Here is a 19,865-nt window from a genome sequence, read left to right as displayed (position 1 = left end):
ATTTGTGCCCAAATGTTAGAACCGTGGCAAGTGTTGACTAGGGGCGTCAGGAAGTGCTGGAGTCAGCGCTGCAGGACGGGGTGCTGGGGGACCGGGGCTGTTTCCACCCTGGTGGGATCAGCGATGTCAGGAGGGTGGGCTCGGGGGGCCCCGCTGAGGTCAGGAGACACAGGGAGAGGAAACAGAGAGGAGACCCCCCACGTCTCTGGACGTCCTCTCGGAGAGTCCCCGACACCAGCAGTCACCCCCCACCCCTGCCCCCCGCCCACGGCCCCCCACTTGCTGACATCGCTGCCCGGAGGGGGCACTTGGCGTCCCCGTAGACCTTGGCTCATAGGAATGGAAAAAGCTCTTGTGCCGAGTGGAACGCTGAGGAGGAGGGTCAGATCAACTGGGTCCTGATCATCCTTGGGATCCCCGTAGTCCCGCCAACCCCTTCCGTCCTCACCCCTGGACGCTCTGGCCCGCGCCAACCTGGGTGCCGGTGCCCGGGCGCCCTGGGGAAGGAGATTCTACGGGACGACACCGGGCCGGGGCGGGGGGAGCAAATACTGTTGAAAAGTGAACAATGATGTGAAAAATAATCAAAACAAAAAACCAACTTGGAATTCGCGCATCTGCAGCTCCGCAGAGACGCGGAAGCCGCTGCCACGGTCCGAGCGGCTCTGGAGAGACAGGCCTGTGAGGAGCGGGGCTGGGGTGGAGTGACGCGGGTTTCAGCGGCTCTGTGGGTGGAATCCATCTTCTGTAATGGGATTTCAGCGAATTTAAAGCTTTGAGTAACTCTTGGGGTTGCACGATGACTGTTCCGCCTTGGAGAGCAAGAAACTCCATGAAAACACCATTGAATTTTCACCGCGGCGCTGCCACAAGGCGCAGCCGGCGGGTGCCGAGGGAGCGAGAGCGGGAAACGGAGCTTCGCCGCGTCCGCCTGCCCTGTGGAGAGAAGGACCACCTGACCGGGGGGCTCCGCGCGGCTCGGGGTCGAGGGCCCGTGGGTCACGTTTCCAGGGGAGGCCCGGTGTGAATTTAATCTTAACGTGCGCAAGGACGTTGGTGTCCTGCCAAACCTCTCGGCAGCTAAGCTGTGGGACGGCGCGGGGAGGAGGGCTCGGGAATCCACAACCAGGGGATTCCGAGGCGCCCTTGGCCGGCTGGCGCCGTTTTCTGTCACTGAGTTTCCTCCTTGTACCATTTCCATGGTCCCCGCTCACGGTCATCAGTTTAGGAGCTGCCGAGCTGTGCACCTGCTTTGCAGTTTCTTGTTTCCTGGATGAGTATGCATCAAGGCGTGTGGCCCTGTAAGGAAGACTTCGGGAGGTTTCAGCTGTTGGTTCCCTTCGACCCCCTCGCCTCCCGACGCGCCGCACGTGCTCTAAGACTTTCTCTTTCAGCCTCTCGTGCTGGTGAGGAGCTCGGGGAGCACGTGCTCTGGCCTTCTTACCCGGCGCTTCTGCCTCGTGGATGCCCCTTAAGACGTGGAAGAGAAGCCTGTGGAGGACACCCCAGCCGGAAGCACCCCCGCCCCCCGCCCCGGCGGCAGCGGAGGTGGGTTGGGCGCCAGGGCTCGAAGGGCCTGGTGCCAAGCCTGGTGCCAGAGGGTCGCTCTGACTCTCTTCGCTCAGGTGATCTTCCCAACCTCACAGTGTTGAATGAACGCACCGTGTTGAAGGCTTTTCATCTGCGAGTATCCCGCGAGACAAGGAGCAGCAGGACCTTGGAAGGGGAGTGAGGCCTCCCCTGGGCTCACTGGCGTGAACGTCTGTTCGCAGCCGGCGTTCCTCGCTGCAGATGTGAAAGGATCGTTTTCTGCCATTTGCCGAGACCGTTAACTTCCTCCCAAACGGGGCCAGGCCCGTCGTTAAGGAGGAGGCGTCGCGCTGTTCACGATGCAGGCCGCGGCCGGGCTCCTTTTGAAAATAGAATCTGAAGCGGGTCGGCCTGTGGGGAGCGGGACAGGAAGGCCAACATGGCTGCCCCGTAGCTAGTTGTGAAATTGCGTCCCGCACGCGCACGCGTGTGTGCGTGTGTGTGTGAGTGTGTGAGAGAGCGTGAGCCAACCTTGCTTTGAACACACACCTACCCCCGTGGCCTGTGGGCGAACATGGAGGGAGAGCTGGAACGGAAGCCCATGCGCTTCCCGAAGTCTTGTCTCCGGACTCACTCCCTTTCCCGAGCTCGGCCCCCTCGGCCCCGTCCTCTCTCCCGGGATCTCGCGCCGCCCATACTGCAGGGCAGTCACTCTGTGGGGCTGGGGAATCTGTGTGTTTCCCACCAGGATCGTTATCAGCTGCTTAGACTAACTTAGCTTCTGGCTCTCCAGCATTTCAGCTAATTTGTATATCATGTGAGGCAACTATGGAGAAATTAATGGAAGTGTTTTATGTGTGAAGATGAGAGAGGCGAGGCTTGAAATCCTTCCACTGGCTGTTAGAGCAGATTCTTAAAATTCTATTACTAGAAAAACACATTTTGTACTGTTCGCCTCTCCCGCCCCCCGCGCCTCTCCGGCAGAGGCCCTGAAAACCCCTCTGATTAGCCGAAGCAGTTAAACCATGAAGGCGTCGGGCTGGGGAGTCGAGCTGTCAGCGGGCCTGGAATTACCGGGTTTGCCCTTCCCGCCTGCGTGCGGCCATAGGAAGGGTCGGGTTAGCAACACCTCACGTTTCCCTTCTGCTGAGTGACAGAGTCGGGGGCGCAGCGTGGCGGGAGACGTTGGGGGGCAGCTTTTAAAGCCGGGGCCACCCGGTGGGCCGCACAGAAACTGTAGTTTACCCAGAGCCGCTGTTTGCTGGGGGTCAGCCGGGGAGGGAGATGGCGCATTCGCAGGTGGTTGCTGGAAATTCCGTTTAGACGGAGGGTTGTGCCGTCGGGCCTGGAAAGCCATCGAAAACGGGCTTCTCCGCCTGGCGACGTCGCGGGCCGGCGCCGGGCAGTGACCACAGCTTTGCCTGTTAAACCCGCGGCGCAGGAAACGCCAGAGAAAGGACTTTCGGTCTCCGTTGGTGCCTTTATTATTTTTTTCTTTCATTTGTAAACTTTCCTTTCCCCCACCCCTCCCGTCCCCTTGTGCTTTCCTCTCCCTTAGCCTCAGAGCCCTCGGAATGTTTACCGCCCCCCAGTTTCTGACAGGGTTGCACGTTACTGAACTGTCTCCGGTGCCCGCGAGGTGTTACTGTCCTGCCTTGGCTGCAGGGACGCCTGTTGGAGTCCGCCCACGTTATTGCAGACGGCAGCCTTTTATGCTTCCCGTGGAGGACGCCGCGGTTGGCCGCACCACGTTTTCTGACCACTGATGGGCTCTAGGCTGTTCCCGTGGCCTAACTCCTGTGCATAATGCTGCTGTGGACACAGCGGGGCGCAGGGGACATTGTCTTGATGGTTTCGTGGTCTTCGCAGTGAGGCCCGAGAGTGGAGGAAGCTGCATCATGCGGATTTTCCTTTTTTAGTGTTTTTCAGGTACGTCCAGCGGGCTCCCAGACGGATTTACCAGCTCACGTTTGCACAGATGTCACGGGGCTCCTTTCTCTCACCTCCTCGCCAACACATTGTTGGGGGTCTTTTAATGTCTGCCGTGCTCATGGGGGTGAGATGATACCGGCGTCGCTCTCCTTCCACTGGGGACTTTAATAGCAGGAAGTATGTTCCTTGTACCCACGTACCAACTTCTGCGCTGAGCACTACTGAGTTCGTGCTCCCCGGGCGCTTGTCAGTTTCATAGGGTCCCTGAACACGTCACTGTGACATGAGGGGTTCTCTGGGCGCCTCTGGAGGAGACAGAAAAATCTATGGGAGCTGCAACTGAGTGCAGTTCTCTGGGATGAGAGAACCGGAGTGGCGTTAGGTAGGCCTGGAATGACGAGGGAGCGCGTGGAGCGTGGTCTGGAGCTGCATCACTGCGACGCTTTTCTTTACTACGTGGAGCTTATTAATTATACTTGATCACTAAATGACCCTATTGCCAAAGCATGGCTCTATCTTCTATGTCGTGCATTCTCAACAGGGCTGAGGAAGCCCCTAAGGATGCAAAAATTAGTCCTTAGGGAGCAAAAAAAAAAAGTCTTAGATATGGGGGGTTGGGGGCTGTCACAAACTCTTCTTTCACTCAGTGGTATGAGGCTGAGGCTCATGTCCTCACTGAAGGGAATTCCAGTTCTTGGTTCTTCCAGGTTTCATCCAGGTCGGTGATAACCAGAGTCACTAGCAAAGCAAACATCTCGCCACCACTTGGCAGCTTCCCCCAGGTGCTGCCTTGGGCCCACTGAGTCAGAGTCTCTGGGGTGTGGGGCCCAGGAGCCCATGTTTTCAGATATTGTCCAGATGACCTGTGGGCACAGGAGAGCTTGAGAACCGTCACAGACAAGCGGGGTTGGCGTTACGGATGTTCTTTTCCATAGAAACAGCATCGTGAGTTGCGTTGGTGGCCACTGGGTATTGTGCTTTATTAGGTTAGGGCTTAGTGGAATGTCTCCTTCAGCCCGTAAGTGGGTGTAATGCTGTTTCGGTCAAAATGTATTAAATTAATCAGGCATCTTGCAAACTTTTGGACTCTAGTCCATTAGGAGTATGTTAATGAGTTAGAAAGCATTGTGAAAACGTAGGCTGTGTGGATTTCATGCCTTCATTAGTTACAGATGAATTCTGACCACATATCCACACTGCATCTCTATGCAGAAAGCTTATATTGCAACCAGCGCGCAAAACCCTCTTGCAAGTTAGGAATGTAATGAATTGAAAATTACCCTCATGGCATTTTTCACGAAGAAAAATTCTTCCTCCTGATTTCCTCTCTCCTGCTTCTGGTTCTGCTATTAAATTCATTCCCAGCCCTTTAGAGCCTGTTTCCTACAAACCAGGATTCTGGAACAATGAGTCTATTTTAATCTCTAGATGGAAATGCAGTAAGGATGGTAAACAGCTGCCTCACTTAGGGGCTGGAATTTCCAGCAATTTCTGAGATGGATGCAAGCCTCCCCCTTCCTGGGGCCACGGCTGCGAGAGGCGATTAGCTCTAGTTACTAAACTTCCAGAATTCAACCCCCCGCGGTGTCCTTGTGGTAAGCTTTCGGACTCTATATTAAACACTTATTCAAAGGATACAGGTTTTTAATCCAATAAGCTTGGGTTCGTTCAATTAAAACAGAAAATCAAAGATATTCAAGGGGCTAAATAGGGGACGCGTGTGTGAGCAAGTTGTGTGTAGCAAGAAGGGCAGTTTTTAAGGCTGAGAAAACGGGGCGTGAGGAGGCAAGTCGGGGAGGCTGAAGACAGGGATGAGGCCGGGTCGTGACGCTCCTGTGTGACGGCTGCGGGTTCCATTTCATCCCGAAACCTTTGGAGTGAGCATGAGCGTGAACACCGCTGTCGTCACGGTCGGCAGAGGTCAGTCTGGCCTTGTTGCCTTGATCTGCAGGGAGAGGACAGCCGCTTCGGAGACTGGTGCCTGGCGGACGTAATGACGGCCGGAATCAAGTCCATCTCCCAGAGGTGGGGGTGGGCGACCCGAGTCATAGTTGCCAGGAGACTCCACAGGCCCAGAGGCTAGAGGTGGGTGAGAGTAAGAACCTAGAAGACCAGCATGTTCCCTGGAATCTTGTTTCTCCGCAACAGGAACCCCAGAGGTACTGTCAGTGCGTGACTGAGGGGTCCCCAGGGAGCAGCACTGTGACAGGCGCCTGCTCTGAAGGCCCCAGGCCGTCGTGTGCGCATCAGCAGAGTAAACGCGGTGTGAAGGATCTTTCGTGGCGTCGGTGTGCGTGGCGAAGAAAGGACAGTCACCGTGACAGTTTCCCAGAACGTCCCCCAAACTCCCCATGTCCCCGGTGGACAAATACTTTGTGGGCAAAAATTTTTAAACACCCACTTGTCTGGACTGAATGTGACGCGAGCCCCAGCCCCGACTGACGAGCGCCTGCCAGTGCCCAGGGGCCGAGGCCCCGTGCCGAGGAGGCCGGTGTGTGCACTTCCTCGGCCGGGTTCGTCCTGCCTTCTCGCCTGGGTGGGTCCCTAGTCGCCCCAGCCTGTGAAAGCAGCAGGCAGCAGAGCGAAGGGCATTCCCCGCACTGCTCTCTCCCTTGCTCACACCCAAGTGTTAACTGAAGGGCGAGGGTGGCCTCCCCGCCCGCCCGGGGCTGGCTGAAGCCTCTGGAGGAAGCTGTTATTCTTGACGGATGTTCCGGCTGCTTCTGCTAATGGCTGTTGTCAGAGGCTGGGCTCCTCAGTCAGAGCTGGTCCCAGCACACCCAGAAGGCAGCTCATGCACCCCCTGGAGCTGGGGATTGAGTTGTCCTCCTGTGCCAGCCTGTCGGGGTGGTCAGTAATCACGTCAGAGCATCACAGGAAACCCTGCCGAGGAGGGGGTTTTAGGAGCCGATCACTGTATTTGGTCCCATCGCTGACCCACCCGCCCCGGGCGTCTGCTTCTCGGTCGTCACGAACCAGCAGCACCCGCCTCCCCCTGCCGGCCTCACGTGCTTCCTCCCGGGCCCTGGAATCGCCGCCTGCCGGCAGCACTGACCTTGGCGTGGCATGTGGGCCTGAACGGCTCAAGCCTTTGTTTCCTTTGAAAACAAAGCAACAGAACAATCACAACCGAGAGACACGGCCAAGCAGACCCCCCGCGTGTCTTCGGGCCGGGGGGGCTGACCTTCGAGGCCCAGGAGGCCGAGCTCCAGGACGGGGTCTGGGGGAGCAGCCGGGCGGGGCCTTGTAGCCACGGGGGACTTTCTTGTTCGGGCGATGCCGTGTGTGACGTGAGCCTCCCATGCTGGCCCAGGAGGGTCGAGCGTGCGGCGACTCCGGGAGGTGGGCCGAGACGTGCCAGCGGCCTTGCTCCAGGTCCCGGTCTGGGTTCCGGGACTTTTGCCACCTGCAGGCCGTGGGTGCCGGGGGCGGCCGCACGACCCCGTGTCCCTGAAACAGGCAGAGGCGCAGAGGGGAGGAGGAGGGCAAAGGAGAGTCTTTTCTGTCCCGCTCCCTATGAAGCTGCCTGGGCGCGGCAGAGGAGGCACCGGCTTTGTCCTGGACGTGCCGGTACCAAGTAGGACCCGAGTGCCCGCCACGCGCCCAGGTGGTGAGGTGGTTCTCGTGCGAGGGCGTTGCATGCGCGCAGCCCTTCTCTGACGAGCAGCGCCTCCTGCCCTGCGCCGCCCCGGAACCCACGGCTGGAGCGGGAGGTTAGCGGAGACGGGCGCGGCCGAGGGAGGCTGACCACCGCGCCGGCGTCTGCGGCCTCTCCTCGGTGCGCTGCCTCTGGGGACGGGCAGCGTGTTCTGCTCATGGAAGACTTGACCTGTTGGTGCCAGGGGGAGGCACCCGCTGCCCGCGCGATGCAGCCAGCGCTGTGCCCCTGGCATTCGCGAGAAAAAGGGTTCACTGCAGTCTGCTGCCCAGACGCGCAAAACCTCCCATCTGTCTCGGTTTCCAGGAACTAGACGGGGTTCAGGTTGATTTGGGGGGAGCAGGATTGAGAATAGAAAAGTTAAATTTTATTGGCTAACGGCAAAGAAACGGAGACTTGGCTGAGTCTGTTGGACGATTACAAATAGACCCGTGTGGGGAGAGCCCCTTTTATGACCTTCCTGCCGGACACACCCCTCGCTTCTGCGTGTGACCTGGTCGATCCCTTTCTCTGTATCTTTGTTCAGGGAGCTCAGCGTCAGGTCAGGTACTTGTGTGCACACAGGCCGTGAAACCCGACCGCGATCCCTCTCCATGAAGACAAACTTAGACAGTTCCCAGGCTCAAGTGTTCCCCCTGATGCTGGGTCAGGCCCAGTTGCACTGTCCGGCGTTCAGCACATGTGAGAATTCTTCAAAAATGTGGCCTGTGACTGTCCTTTCTCCGCCTGTCCTTTATGACTCCTTGTGAAAATGGTCCCATGGCAAGTCCTCTGGCTGGGGGCCTTTGTGACAAGGACTTGCTGCTCGAGAATGCTGGGGTGCTTGACTTGTCTCTGTTCAGGAGGAGGGACCTGTACAGGTGTCCTTTCAACCAGGTGAGTGTCCTCGTACCCATCGTTTTGAGCAGACGAGAAGGCAGATGCTTGATAATTCAATGGTTGCATTTAAAGCAGGACTTTTCTGCTGAAATTCAGAGGCAGATGATTTTTTAAAAAATTGTGACTAGCGTATTTCACCAATAGAAAGAAGGAAACAGATTTCCCACACACACATGGGACAATAGCGCAGAGTGAATCACTTGCTCTCTTTAAATAGGTTTCGTAATTGCTAGATCAGATTTCACAGCCGCACTCACACCTGCTATTCAGGACCTGCCTTCAAGCCGTATCCGAAACAAACAAGACGCTGGGCTTCCAAGTCCTGAAAGTTCTGTACTTACCTGGTTTTGCAGGAGGAAAGTCTATGTGTTTTCATTTAATCGAAGGTAGACTGGGAGGCTAATGAATCCATAAATGAATTTACGTGGTCATGTGGCTTCCAAGGGCAAATGTTTCCCGTTTCTCAGAGACAGAAGAATTCTAAGCTTTCACACTGAAGAGGTCGCGGCTGGTCTGCCCCTGGGCCTCCAACATTTTTCCCACCTGAATTTTAATCTTAACTTTAAAATTACTCAATTCTTTAACTTAGAAGAGGAAAACCCCCCACTCCCCCCACACACACATTGTCGAACTCCCAGAACGTCATCCGTGCAGCATTGCTAAGGAACTGAGGTTGGCAGAAGATCAATACTTCAGCCACTCTGCCATCCATGAGCAGCAACTTACCTTTTAAAAGGCGGTAGCAGTAGCAATATAGAGTCAACAAGATGATTAAGTGAGTTAATCCCGTGTAAAATGCTGAAAACAGTCTAGGCACATAGATTTTAACACGTATAGGAGACTGTCACTGTTACAGGGCAGGGATGTTACATTATTTCTTCACATTTAGGAAGCAGCAGCTTTGATTTCTGTCATTCATTCATTCAACAAACATCTGTCAACGCTGACTGTGCTCCCTCTGGGGGGGTAGCCTGTGTTCTTAACCACTCGGAATTATCACCTCCAATGTCACGTCAGCGAAAATATTTTACGCCATAGGAATTGGGAAAATAATGTCAGCAAAGAGAGGGCTGTGGTTTGCCAGCATTTCTTTTTAAGTCTTTGAAAAGGGCCTCTGGGGTGGGTATTGTTTAGATAAAGAAGCACATCTCATAGCTGTTCTTTTTGATCTCTGCTTCGTAAGGCAAGAAGGGAAAGCGGCTACTGGTTTACATTGAAAAAAATTACTGACTTTATTGCCAGAAACAAAGTTTTTCTCAGCTTACTCTTAGAGGAATGAAAGGTTTCATTTACTTTTAATAAATAAAGCATTTGCCTTGGAAGGGGAAAAATAAGTTACTTGAGGTCAAGCTTTTTAAAGCCAAAGTCAATTGCGGAGGATCAGGTCTTTCTCCCAACTCCGCATGGGGCAAGGAATGCGAAACCCGTTCAGATGCTCAGATGCGGGGGAAGAGCTGGGCTTCCTGAAAAGGCCGCGACTCTAGACCAACAGGGCTTTCTCTTCTGGACGGTGACCGGAGATCCGACCACCCAGGCTGACAGGGCTGCTGCTGCCTCTTCTGACTGGGTTGACATTTCTGGTGTTCTCTTTCCTTAGTGCCTTTCACACGGTGTTCAAGATGAAGTGGCCGCGCAAGAGCCGGCTCTCCGGCTCGGATGAGTCAGTGCGTCCAGCCTCTGAGCCAAGCGCTGATAAGAATAGATCCACGACAGGAAAATAAGCCCGAGAGCTGGGGCAGAAAGAACCAGAAGCACGAAGTGTGTCCACAGCTCTGCCATGTTTCGCTGCGTGACCTCGGGCCCTGGGCTTCTTATGTAGAAAATAGTGTTTAGGGTCTCTTGATGAAGTCAAGTCAGCTTTGGGGTTTAATATCCACTAAAAGGCAGGGAAGATAAAGCCCTTTCAGGGGCCCTGTTCGTGATGTCTGTGATTATATGGCTTCGTGGACTCTGCGAACAGCAGAGGCAGATGAGTCAGCCCGGCGCGTGGCTGTGGAAGAGCAGTGATGCTTTTCTGTTGTTAAAAAAAGACCTGACTGCAGCACAAATCGAGGTGCCGGTGGTCAGGATGATGCCAAATTCCAGAAATAGCAGCCAGGATCGGCACAGAGGACAGCGTGGAGGGGCGGTCAGCAGGAGCCGGCTTCTCTGCCTGACTCTCCTGCTCAGCTCCCCGGGGCAGCGCTCGGAGGGGCCCCGGGTCGTGGCGTCTCTCTGGCCAGCTGTCCACTGCAGACGCGGGGCCTGGGAAGTCACCCTGTTGGGGGAGAAGGCTGTCCTAAAGCTAATTCCATACAATATCGGGGTTGCTCCGTAGCAACCCGGGTGCCTGAGAAGAGGCCTGCGGTGCGTCCAGCCTCCCCCTCCAGCTGCCCTGGTCGGGGCTCAGCCTGGGCCTGTGCAGAGACGGCAGAGCTGAGCCTCAGCCTCCTTCCAGGCTCCCTGTGGGGCCGTGCAGTAGCCGTTGAAGCAGGGAGGGAATCCAGGCCTGCGCAGACTTGCCCGACTCCTCCTCCCTCCTGGTCCTCACCGTCCTCTGCGTCTGTGTAGCCAGAGGCTGGGCTGGGGGTCAAGTGAGCCACACCCTGAGCCCCTCCCTGGCTGGGAAACCTGGGGAAATCACCTCACTCCTCACTCGGGGAGCAGATGTGGAAGTGTTACAGGACAGGGAGAGGGGCAGCCCAAACCCCGCAAACCTGCCTATCCTATGTAGGGTTCTGCCATCCGCCGCATCAGCACAAAACATAGGAGACTTTAATGGGAAGGAACTTTAATTAAACTAGGAAACAATACAGGTAAGGCAAAGAGTCTAGTTTCTAAATCAAGCACCCAAAGTGACCTGTCCCCTCGTGGGTAAAAGTCCATCCAAATGGGATTGGCCCAGAGCAAGGCCCCAAAGCCTGCCCCAAGTCTAAAGCATCTTCCAGTGGGGACCCACAGAAAAGGGTCAGAGACAACCAGACAAGCCCGGAAGGAAAAGAGCAAAATCAACATCAAGACAAAAACCGCCACGGTCACCTCCCCACGGGTCTCACCCACGTCTGTGTCACCCCGTCCACGACCAAAAGACAAGCGCAGTTTCTTCACGTGTCTCTAGGCTCCATGCGCCTCCTCCAGGTCTCCTGGCTCCATGTTTTGTGTGATGCGGCGGATGGCAGAACCCTACATAGAATAGGCAGGTTTGCGGGGTTTGGGCTGCCCCTCTCCCTGTCCTGTAACAGAAGTGGTAAAGGGGGCGAGTAGGTAACCTTGTTCTGACCTCAAGAACTGCCTTTATGCCAAAACCGCATGAGATGGCCTTCGCTTCCCCAGAGGGCAGCCTGGCGGTGGGGCAAAAAGTGAGAACTTGAGCTCTCCCTGCCTGCGTCCCTCCGCCCCAGAGAGTCTGATCAACACCAGAGTAGATGTGGCCTCACAGTCTCCACACAGGAGCCCACCTGAGGGCTCTAGAAACACTCGCGCGGCCCTGCAGCAGCCACGGCTCCGTTTTCGCTCGGTTGTGGTCAAATGTGTTGGCTAATGGAGAGCTATATGGGATTTTTTAATTCATTTTATTTTAATTTTGGAAAAGGAAAAAACCTCTGACAAGCAGGCTGAGGTACAGGGAAGATGGTCCTTTCACATCCTTGGCAGAGAGCGTGAAGGCCGGAGTGAGCTGTTGGGCGAAGTGAGTTTCAGTTCAGGCTTTACCACCACGTGGCCGCGGGAGGAGCCGGTTCAGCCAACACGAGCTTAAACTCCCTGTGCTATAAAAGGAGGGATCGGAGCTGGAGGAGCTGTGCCGTAAGCTGTAGTTTTTATAAACGTGTGTTTGAGCAAGACTTTTATGGAAATTGTGGTCTCAGTTTAACTCTGGACATGTAATTTTGTAAAGCAAGAGCAGGTGTTGTGCGATGATAGTTTGGCCTTTGCAGTTCCCAATTCTAAAAGCCGTTGGATGTGGAAAAAATGATGGAACCTGAATACGGCCTGCAGGCCGCTGACAGTTGCTTCTTTTGATGCTATGCTTAGTTATATGCGGTGTCCTGGGGTGTGTGGGGGGGGGGAGGTTGATGGCCGAAGGATGCTTGGGACTCTGCTTTCACAGTTAACCCTGAATCTATAATTGTTTCAGAACATAAGAGTTTAACTTAAAAGGTCTGGAAAATGCCTTTAACTGTTACGAAGGTGCACAGCCAGATTAAAGCAAATGGGGTGATTTCCACTTCCCTTACCTTAAAAAGGCACCTTCCCCCCTTCACCACTGGGTTTTGCCTCCTTCACATGCTGATCCACCACCTGCTGTGACACTGTTGATGTTTTGGAAAGAAAACACAGCCAATGGGAAATCAAGCAGCGCTCTCTGCTGGGAAATCTCTGTTAGCTGCTGCTTAATTACTTAAAAAAGAAAGTGGTGCTGAAACCCCCCGAGTTCAGTCCTGATCCAGAAGCAGGTGTCCGAGGCAGGCAGCATGTCTTCCTGAAGCATTCCTGTGCTTAAAACACTCTAAGTGTAGCGCCTGCCTGGTGGTGCAGGGGTGAAGCCTCAGCACTGTGAAGCTGTCCGCAGCCTCTGCAGCACGAGTTCCATCCCCGGCCAGGGAGCTGCCCCCATGGCCCAGCAGACCCCTCCTGTCTCCCCACTGTTCCCTCAGCAGTGGGTTTCAGTAGATCCGCCTGTTCTGCTCCCCGCTCCGTCTCTGGTGACTCCTCTCACCCCTCCCCACACCTTTGGCCTGCACCCCAGCTCTTATATGCACAAATAAAAAAATAAATAAATTCAAAAAAACCACTTTAAGTGTAGCATTTAGGCCAAAGCAGTGTAACATACTGTGATATCATCATGGGGCCAAATCAGAGCCTTGTCAGCTCAGACGGGGATGCGGAGGGATGAGTTTCCTGCGCAGGAGGAGAGACAGAGGATCCAAGATCATTGGAAAAGAGCAAGCCTGGTGCACTCCGTCCCGTGTGTGAAGCGAGAGGGGCGTGGCAGCGGTGCGCTCTGGCCTCCGTCCCCTTGGGGTTTGCATTGCGCTATCAATTCCTGCCTTGCTCTGTGAGGGCACGGCGGTGCTTTTGCGCTTCATCACTCCGAGAAGAGCAGCAGAGGTGGCCGAGCCAGCGGCTCTGTCTCTGTTGCACTTGCTAAAAGAGCGACTGACTCCCGCGGTCGCCTCGCGTGGCTGCAGGGCGTCGCACACCCGTCAGAGCACCTGTCCGTGCGAAGGTGACCTGCGCACAGCGGCGCGTTCGTGCGTGTCTTAGTGTGTGCTAGAGGAACTGCATTTTTTTAAAGTCAGTTTGCTCAGACATCACGTCTGGAGGCCACGCGTCCTCACAGCAGGTGCAGCTTTAGTTCGGGTCAGTGGGAGACGCCGGCCGGCCCTGGGCCTGAGCGGTCAGCCCTCGGAGTCGCTGACCGGCTCTCCTGGCTTCTCTTCCAGGGTCATCAACGCGGGGAAGAGCACGCACAACGAAGACCAGGCCAGCTGCGAGGTGCTCACGGTGAAGAGGAAAGCAGGGGCGGCCCCCCCAACCCCAAACAGACACTCGTCCCGCAGGAGGTCCTCGCTCCCCAACGGGGAGGGGCTGCAGCTGAAGGAGAACGCGGTGAGGCCCCCTCCCTGCCGGCCCGCGGCGAGGCGTGGGGCTGAGTCCGGGCCCGTCTGGGGGCAGCCGCGGGGGTCCGTGGGGGCTGACCACGCGCGAGGAGCTGGCGTTTGGGCCTTCGTGACGCCCAGCGCGGGGGTTTTGTTGCAGGAGCTGGTGCGTGCGCCGTCCGGGCTGTAAAAAGCCGCTGGAGGTTTTGTGGAGATGGTCTCTGGGACCCCTGGGGCTCCGGCCGTGGGGCGCTGCCCGCCGGGCCCCCTCCTCACCGCCCGCCTGCCGTGGGGCTGGGCCCTGCCCGCTCGCCGTTGGCCCAAGCCCCGCGCCCCGGGGCCGCCCCGCAGAGGAGAGGCTGCTGAGAAGCCTCAGAGCGGTTCTCGCTGCCTCGTTTCTGAAGAGCAAGGCCGGCAGCCCTGGAGCTCTGAAGAGACAGGCAGAGGAGGCTCGGGCACGCTGGCCCGTCTGCTGGCGGCGGGTTAATTAGCTCCACAGAGAGGGAGTCTGGGGCAGGGTGGCCTAAACGTGCCCGTTTGGTAATAATCCGAGGCTGCTTTTATAGACGGGTTTTTATAAGGTGATAAAACTTCTAGGAATGTCTTCATAGGCTGAGAAATGCTGTCTCGTTGCATTAGGCTGAGGGACTCAGAGGACGGATTGGTTTTGTTAGTTTCAGTTTGGCCTCAGAACACCACAGCGGCCTGTAGATGCTCATGCGTTATTCTTGCTTTGTCTTTTTTAAAGATCTATTTATTTATGCACACAAGAGCTGGGGTCAGAGGTGTGGGGGTGAGAGGATTCACCAGAGACAGAGCGGGGAGCAGAACAGGCAGACTTGACCGAAATCCACTGCTGAGGGGAGGGAGCAGCGGGCGAGACGGGAGAGGTCTGTCCCGCCACGTGGGCTGCTCCCTGGCCGGGGTGGAACTCAGGCTGCGGTAGGTGGCCATAGCTTCACCGTGCTGAGCCTTAACCCTTGCACCCCAGGGAGGCCCAGTCATCAGTTATTCTTGTTTTCGAGACTGAAAGAAACATTGCGTTGGCCTCTCCCGAAGAGCTGAGGGGTGGAGGACGAGAAGGGAGGGGGAATAAAGGTGGCTCTGGAGTCGGACATCACAGAGCAGCCCAGCTCCGGGCGACTTCACTTTAGGGTAGTTTTTCTTTGAACTTCGCTTTCCTGCTGCAAAGACGATTCCTAGTAGCGGTCACCGCCCGTGCCCAGGAGGCGGCTGCTGGGGGGGTGCGGTCCAGCCGCCCGCGGGGGACGTGGAGCCGCTGTGTGCATCCCTGCTGCCTGCCCACAGTGGTCACTCGGAAGTCTCGCTTCTGCTCGCTTCCGTGGACACAGCCACGGGTGTGGCGCGTGTCCCTCTGTGCGCTGGCGGGCGCGGCGCCCCTCTCGTCATGCCCGCGTGGCAGACCTGCTTTGAAGAGTGAGTTGTGCTGAGGACAGGCTCAGAAAGTCACGACAGCCCAGATGCGTGGATCCAGGGGCCGGGGACGTCCCGTGGCTCTCGGGGCGTTTCTCCCCCGCACGGGGACGTAAAGTCTCAGCGCTGACATTTGGCCCAGGCCCGGGTGGTGATGACATTTTTCCCGTTGCTAAGTTCCTCCTGGAAATGGAGGCAGGAGCAACCTCTAAACATCCCTTCCTGGAGGTCAGCGAGGCCGAACACGAGCCCTTCAGGATGGAGCCGGACTCCGCCCGGCCGGTGCTGGGCCTGGGAGGCCCCTGTGTGGAGACACCTGCTCCCACCTGCCGCCTCGGCTACCGAGCTCGGTGACATGAACCTCCCGATGAGAAGAGGAATTAGCCTGAGAATACTGTGTATACGAGGAGTCCTAGGATGGCCGGGGAGCCCCGTGGAGGTGGAGCTTCATTTATATCTGATGATCTTTCTTATGCTGAGTGACGGTGGGTGTGCGGGGAGCGATGAGATGATTTTTCCTTACTGTAGATGATTGTGAATTGTCGTAAAGATTTCAAGTCAACGTGGAGCCAGCCCTCACGCCAGCTCCTAGAGATTCGTTTCCCCCTACTAGTGCCGGTGATCTTGTCGTCAGAGAAGTCTGTTTTATCTCCTGTTTTAAAACGAATGACAACTTTCTGAGGTGGTTGGAGTAATGCCGGGCCGCATTCCGCTTCTCGGGCTCGCGTGAGGCATTCGCTGAAGGGCTGTTGAGGCTGAGCTCAACAGTGTGAGGCTGAGCTCTTGACAAGCGTCCCTTACTTACAAGAATACGAAAGAAAACAGAAGATGAATGTCAGTTTCCATCTTTACGTAAAGTAAAAAAAAGTCAGGCGCTTACGAAGCATTGTTTGAAAGAAGTCACGGGACTTAGAGAAGACCCGGCTGTCAGCATCTCACAGGATTCTGCACGGGGGCACTGTAGCCTGAAGACGTGCCGGAGGACATGGTAGTCGCTCCTGCAGAACATCTGGTGATGGATCTAGATTAAAAAAAAAAAAGATTTATTTATGCATACAAGAACTGGGGTGCAGGCCAGAGATGCGGGGGGGTGAAAGGACTCCCCAGAGACAGAGTGGGGAGCAGTACAGGTGGATCCACTGCTGAGGGGAGCAGCGGGGAGACAGGAGAGGTCTGCTGCGCCCTGTGGGTAGCCCCCTGGCTGGGGATGGAACTCGCTGCAGAGGCTGCCAACGGCTTCCTGGTGCTGACACTTCACCCCTGTGCCCCCAGGGAGGCCCCTAACAAGCTCCTCTTTCGAGGACTGGGAAAGAGGAGTTTCGAGTCTCTGATGGGTGTCTCTGCAGCGGGGAGGATGCGTTCTGTGGCAAGTTAGGGGGAACTTTTCTTGTGCGTGTCCCACATCGGGGAATTCGTGGGAAAAGCATCGTGAGCCCGTCGCTGGGCAGCTAGGCCTGGCCCCCCAGGGCAGTGTGCAAGCTGTCAGCGCTCCCGTGGTTCTAGTTCTTTGGGCAGAGAGTGGGTGGCTGGGGAGAAGGGGCTCCAGAGCATTCGTCTTTCCAAAGGACACGGCAGACCGAAGCCTTTTTTAACAAACCCGGTCAAGATGTACGGGAATTCGTCTCCATGGCTGGGTTTTCTTTCCTTCGGCGAGCTGGGTTTCACAAAGTCTGTCGCCCTGGTTGCCGTTCCGGGAGAACACAGCTTTTCCCCGAGCTTTCGCTCTCAGCTCTCAAGCACTGGGTCATCCAGGAGAGAGATGCTGACTTCTCTGAGGAGGGAGGAGCCCATGGCTAAGGGGGGCACCTTGCAACCTTGGGGTTCGGCGCCTAGCCTGACTTCAGGTGAGCGGGTGGGGGACAGGGCACGTTTCCCCCACATCCGACTCCCTGTGGAGCAGGCTGTGTCCAGCTGAGGCGATCTTGCGCCTCCCGCATCCGAGTCCGCTTCCTCCGGGGCGCCCGTATGTTGTTGTCAGAACACACAGGTGCGCGCGCCGCGCGTCCGCTCAGGGCTAATTACAGAAACAGGCGAGGGCTGTGTCCACGCCAGGCTCATCAGCAGGGGCGAGGAAAGCTGATTATCTTTCTCAGCGGGGGACAGGGCAGACTGGGGGGGGTCGAGGCAAAAGGATCACGGCGGGGCAGGAGAGGTGAATGGCAATGAGAAGGGACTGGTTGCGTTCTCTGAGCTGCAGAATTGCACCTCTTTCCATCTGTTCTCTCTAGAAGGATGCTCGCACCCGGAATGGTAAACAAAGGCTGCTTCAGGCTCCACAGTGGCCTCCCTCCTGGACTCTGGCCCTCCTTGGCGGCTGCTCCTGCCGTGTGGCTGTAACAACAGTAAGGGTGGCCCTTGGTGCCTCTCGTCGTGATTATTACTCTGAATTCTCCCTCGTAGTCAAGACCGCTGTCCCCCGCATGGCAAGAAAACATGGCATTTCTATTTGTCTCCTCAGTCTTTGAAGCGGGAGGGCAAGGGTATCTGTCGAGACGCTACCTCTTTGCCCGAAGGTCTAGAACTCCGGCCGGTGATGAGGACGGGCGACGCCACATCCAGGAATCGTCCAGGTTCATATGGGGAGAGGAACCTTCCAGGTCTCTCCTCGGTGGGTGTTGGCTTCCTCCGAAGACCAGATTTGACCAAGGTGTAGCGGAGAGAGCAGCCCAGACTCGCTCCCATCCTTGGTTCCCCGCCGTGGCAAATGTTAAGGCGAAAGGAAAATAAATGGTGCCGAGGCAGAAATTTCTTGTTTTACTTGTACGATTTCCCCGCAGCTCGTGAGAGAAGAGCGTTGGCAAGGGAGGCGAACTCTTGAGATTTGCTTCTTTTTAAAGAAAAACAAAATGGGGCCTCCCTGATGGCACAAGGGTTAAGACACAACCTGTGAAGCTGTCCGCAGCCTCTGCAGCGCGGGTTCGAGTCCTGGCCGGCCGGGAGCTCCCCACAGGGCACAGCAGACCCCTCCTGTCTCCCCGCGGCTCCCCTCAGCAGTGGATTTCGGTCGATCTGCCTGTTCTGCTCCCCACTCTGTCTCTGGTGAATCCTCTCACCCCCACACCTCTGGCCTGTACCCCAGCTCTTGTGTGCATAAATAAACCCTTAAAAAAATTTAAAAAATAAAACCAAAACGTATTCAGCTGCCAGGCACCAATGCCAGTGCTTTGCAGTAGTAATTCCTTTTCCTCGTAGCGCATGTCGGGGTGCGTAGTGTTGTCTGTTTTACTGATGCGCAGACCGAGGTACAGAGCTGGAAGGTAGCGCTTGGGTGGAGGCCAGGCGGCGGGTCAAACTCTCTGGAAAAGTCAGGAGTGAAGGACTCAACATGCCGAATGTTGACACATCTAATGTCAACATAATGCGAGACTAAATCTTTTCTTCTTTTTATTACGATTTCTTATTTAAGAGCTGTTTAGCAGTCGTCCCTGCTGACTGAGAAGCTGCATAACTGCTCGACGGCCTCGGCCGTGGGCAGCTTCCTGAGCGAGTCTCCCCGCTGTTAGCTCCTTTCCCGGGAGACAGCCATGCCGCCGCAGACACGTCACAGTCATGGGCCTACACCACCAAGCATTTTTTAAACTTGGAAAATAATGTCAAGGCAAAAAGGATCACAGGCAATTTCGTAAATAGCAGCAGCTGCCAGGCGGTGGCTGCTGCCAGGCGGCGTCCTGCGTGTGCGCAGCGGCTCACTCACCGTCTCCTGGGCAGACTCTGCCGCGTGAGCTGACACCTCAAGGCACAGTCAGCAGCCCTGGCGGCGGCAAGTGTCCTTCTGTGCCTCAGAGTCTCCTGGGGCGCCTGGGTCCTCCGGCTGGAGATGAGGCTGTCAGGGAGGACCAGCCGGCCGTCCCTGGGGAGCACCGCCGGCCGCGGCACGCCCTCGCGGCTCGTGTCTTTGTCAGCGGTGTCTTTGCAGGGATTTTATAAAAGCCTGTTGTCTACTCCATGAGGGGTAGTTTAGTTAAAAACTTAGTCACGTAACCCCCAAGGCCAGCAGCGGCTCCCCGCGTGCCAGAGCTCAGGGGTGCGGCAGAGCTCCAGGTGGGTGGTGACCGGGACGGGGCCTCACCCGCGAGGGCCCAGTGTCTGTCTGGAGCAGGAAGGCAAGCCCAGCTTAGCTTCTTGGCTTTCGGTGACCAAATAGGAACGAATTTCTAATTTTCTTCTTGTTTCTGACCCCCCTGAGCTCCGTGTGCCCCGCTGGGGGGTGGCCACCTGGGAGGGGCGGGGGAGGGCTTTGCAGACGGAGCTGCAGGCACGAAGGGGAAGCCAGGCCCTGCCCGCATTCCGTGGGCTGCACAGACGTGCCAGGCCGCCTCCCGGCCGAGGACACTGGTGGCCACGCCGCGCGGCAGGTGCAGCTTCACCCCTTGAGGGCTGTGCGCACCGCCCCTGCCACCAAGGGCGGGTTTGCATCCACCACCGGCAGAGGACCCCGCCCGCCCCCCGGTAACCGCTTGTCGTCAGCATCTAGAGGTTTGTTCTGTGTCTCTGACTCCCACGGGAGTGAAACCACAGGCTGTTATCCCGAAGGTGCCATTTTAGCAGCAGGAGCGCGGCTCGCAGCGGGCTGGGCTGTGGGGGAGCTGTGATGCCGCCTCCTTGGCCGCACAGTGAGCCCGCAGCAGCTGCAGCGAGAAGGTGGGTCTCTTGACTGCCGGGCAGCCCCTGCCGTCACTCCCGGGAGTCCGTTCTCTGCTCCCCAGGACCCCCGGGAACTGGACAACACGCAGGCCGGGCCCCGTCTGCAGAGGTGGTGGCTTTACAGGTATGGCCTGGCCTCCTGCCTCAAGCAGTGCCGGATTATTCCAGCTTTAAGAAGCACGCTTTCTTCGTTTTACCAGTTCTAGCTG

At 56.6% G+C, this 19,865-nt stretch overlaps 1 protein-coding gene across 1 annotated transcript in view; it reads left to right on the top strand.

Annotated features, from left to right (window-relative positions):
* Positions 1 to 19,865, top strand: part of PPM1H (protein phosphatase, Mg2+/Mn2+ dependent 1H) — a 73,157-nt gene that overhangs the window by 21,705 nt on the left and 31,587 nt on the right. The window contains 1 exon segment of the mRNA XM_037515104.1: positions 13,423 to 13,588. Coding sequence (XP_037371001.1) covers positions 13,423 to 13,588 — 166 coding nt within the window.

Source organism: Talpa occidentalis, unplaced genomic scaffold (genome assembly GCF_014898055.3).
Source record: "Talpa occidentalis isolate TD23 unplaced genomic scaffold, MPIMG_talOcc4v2.1 talOcc4.16, whole genome shotgun sequence".
NCBI lineage: Eukaryota > Metazoa > Chordata > Mammalia > Eulipotyphla > Talpidae > Talpa > Talpa occidentalis.
The sequence above is the reverse complement of the archived record's forward strand: the minus strand, read 5'-3'. Positions and strand labels throughout refer to the sequence as shown.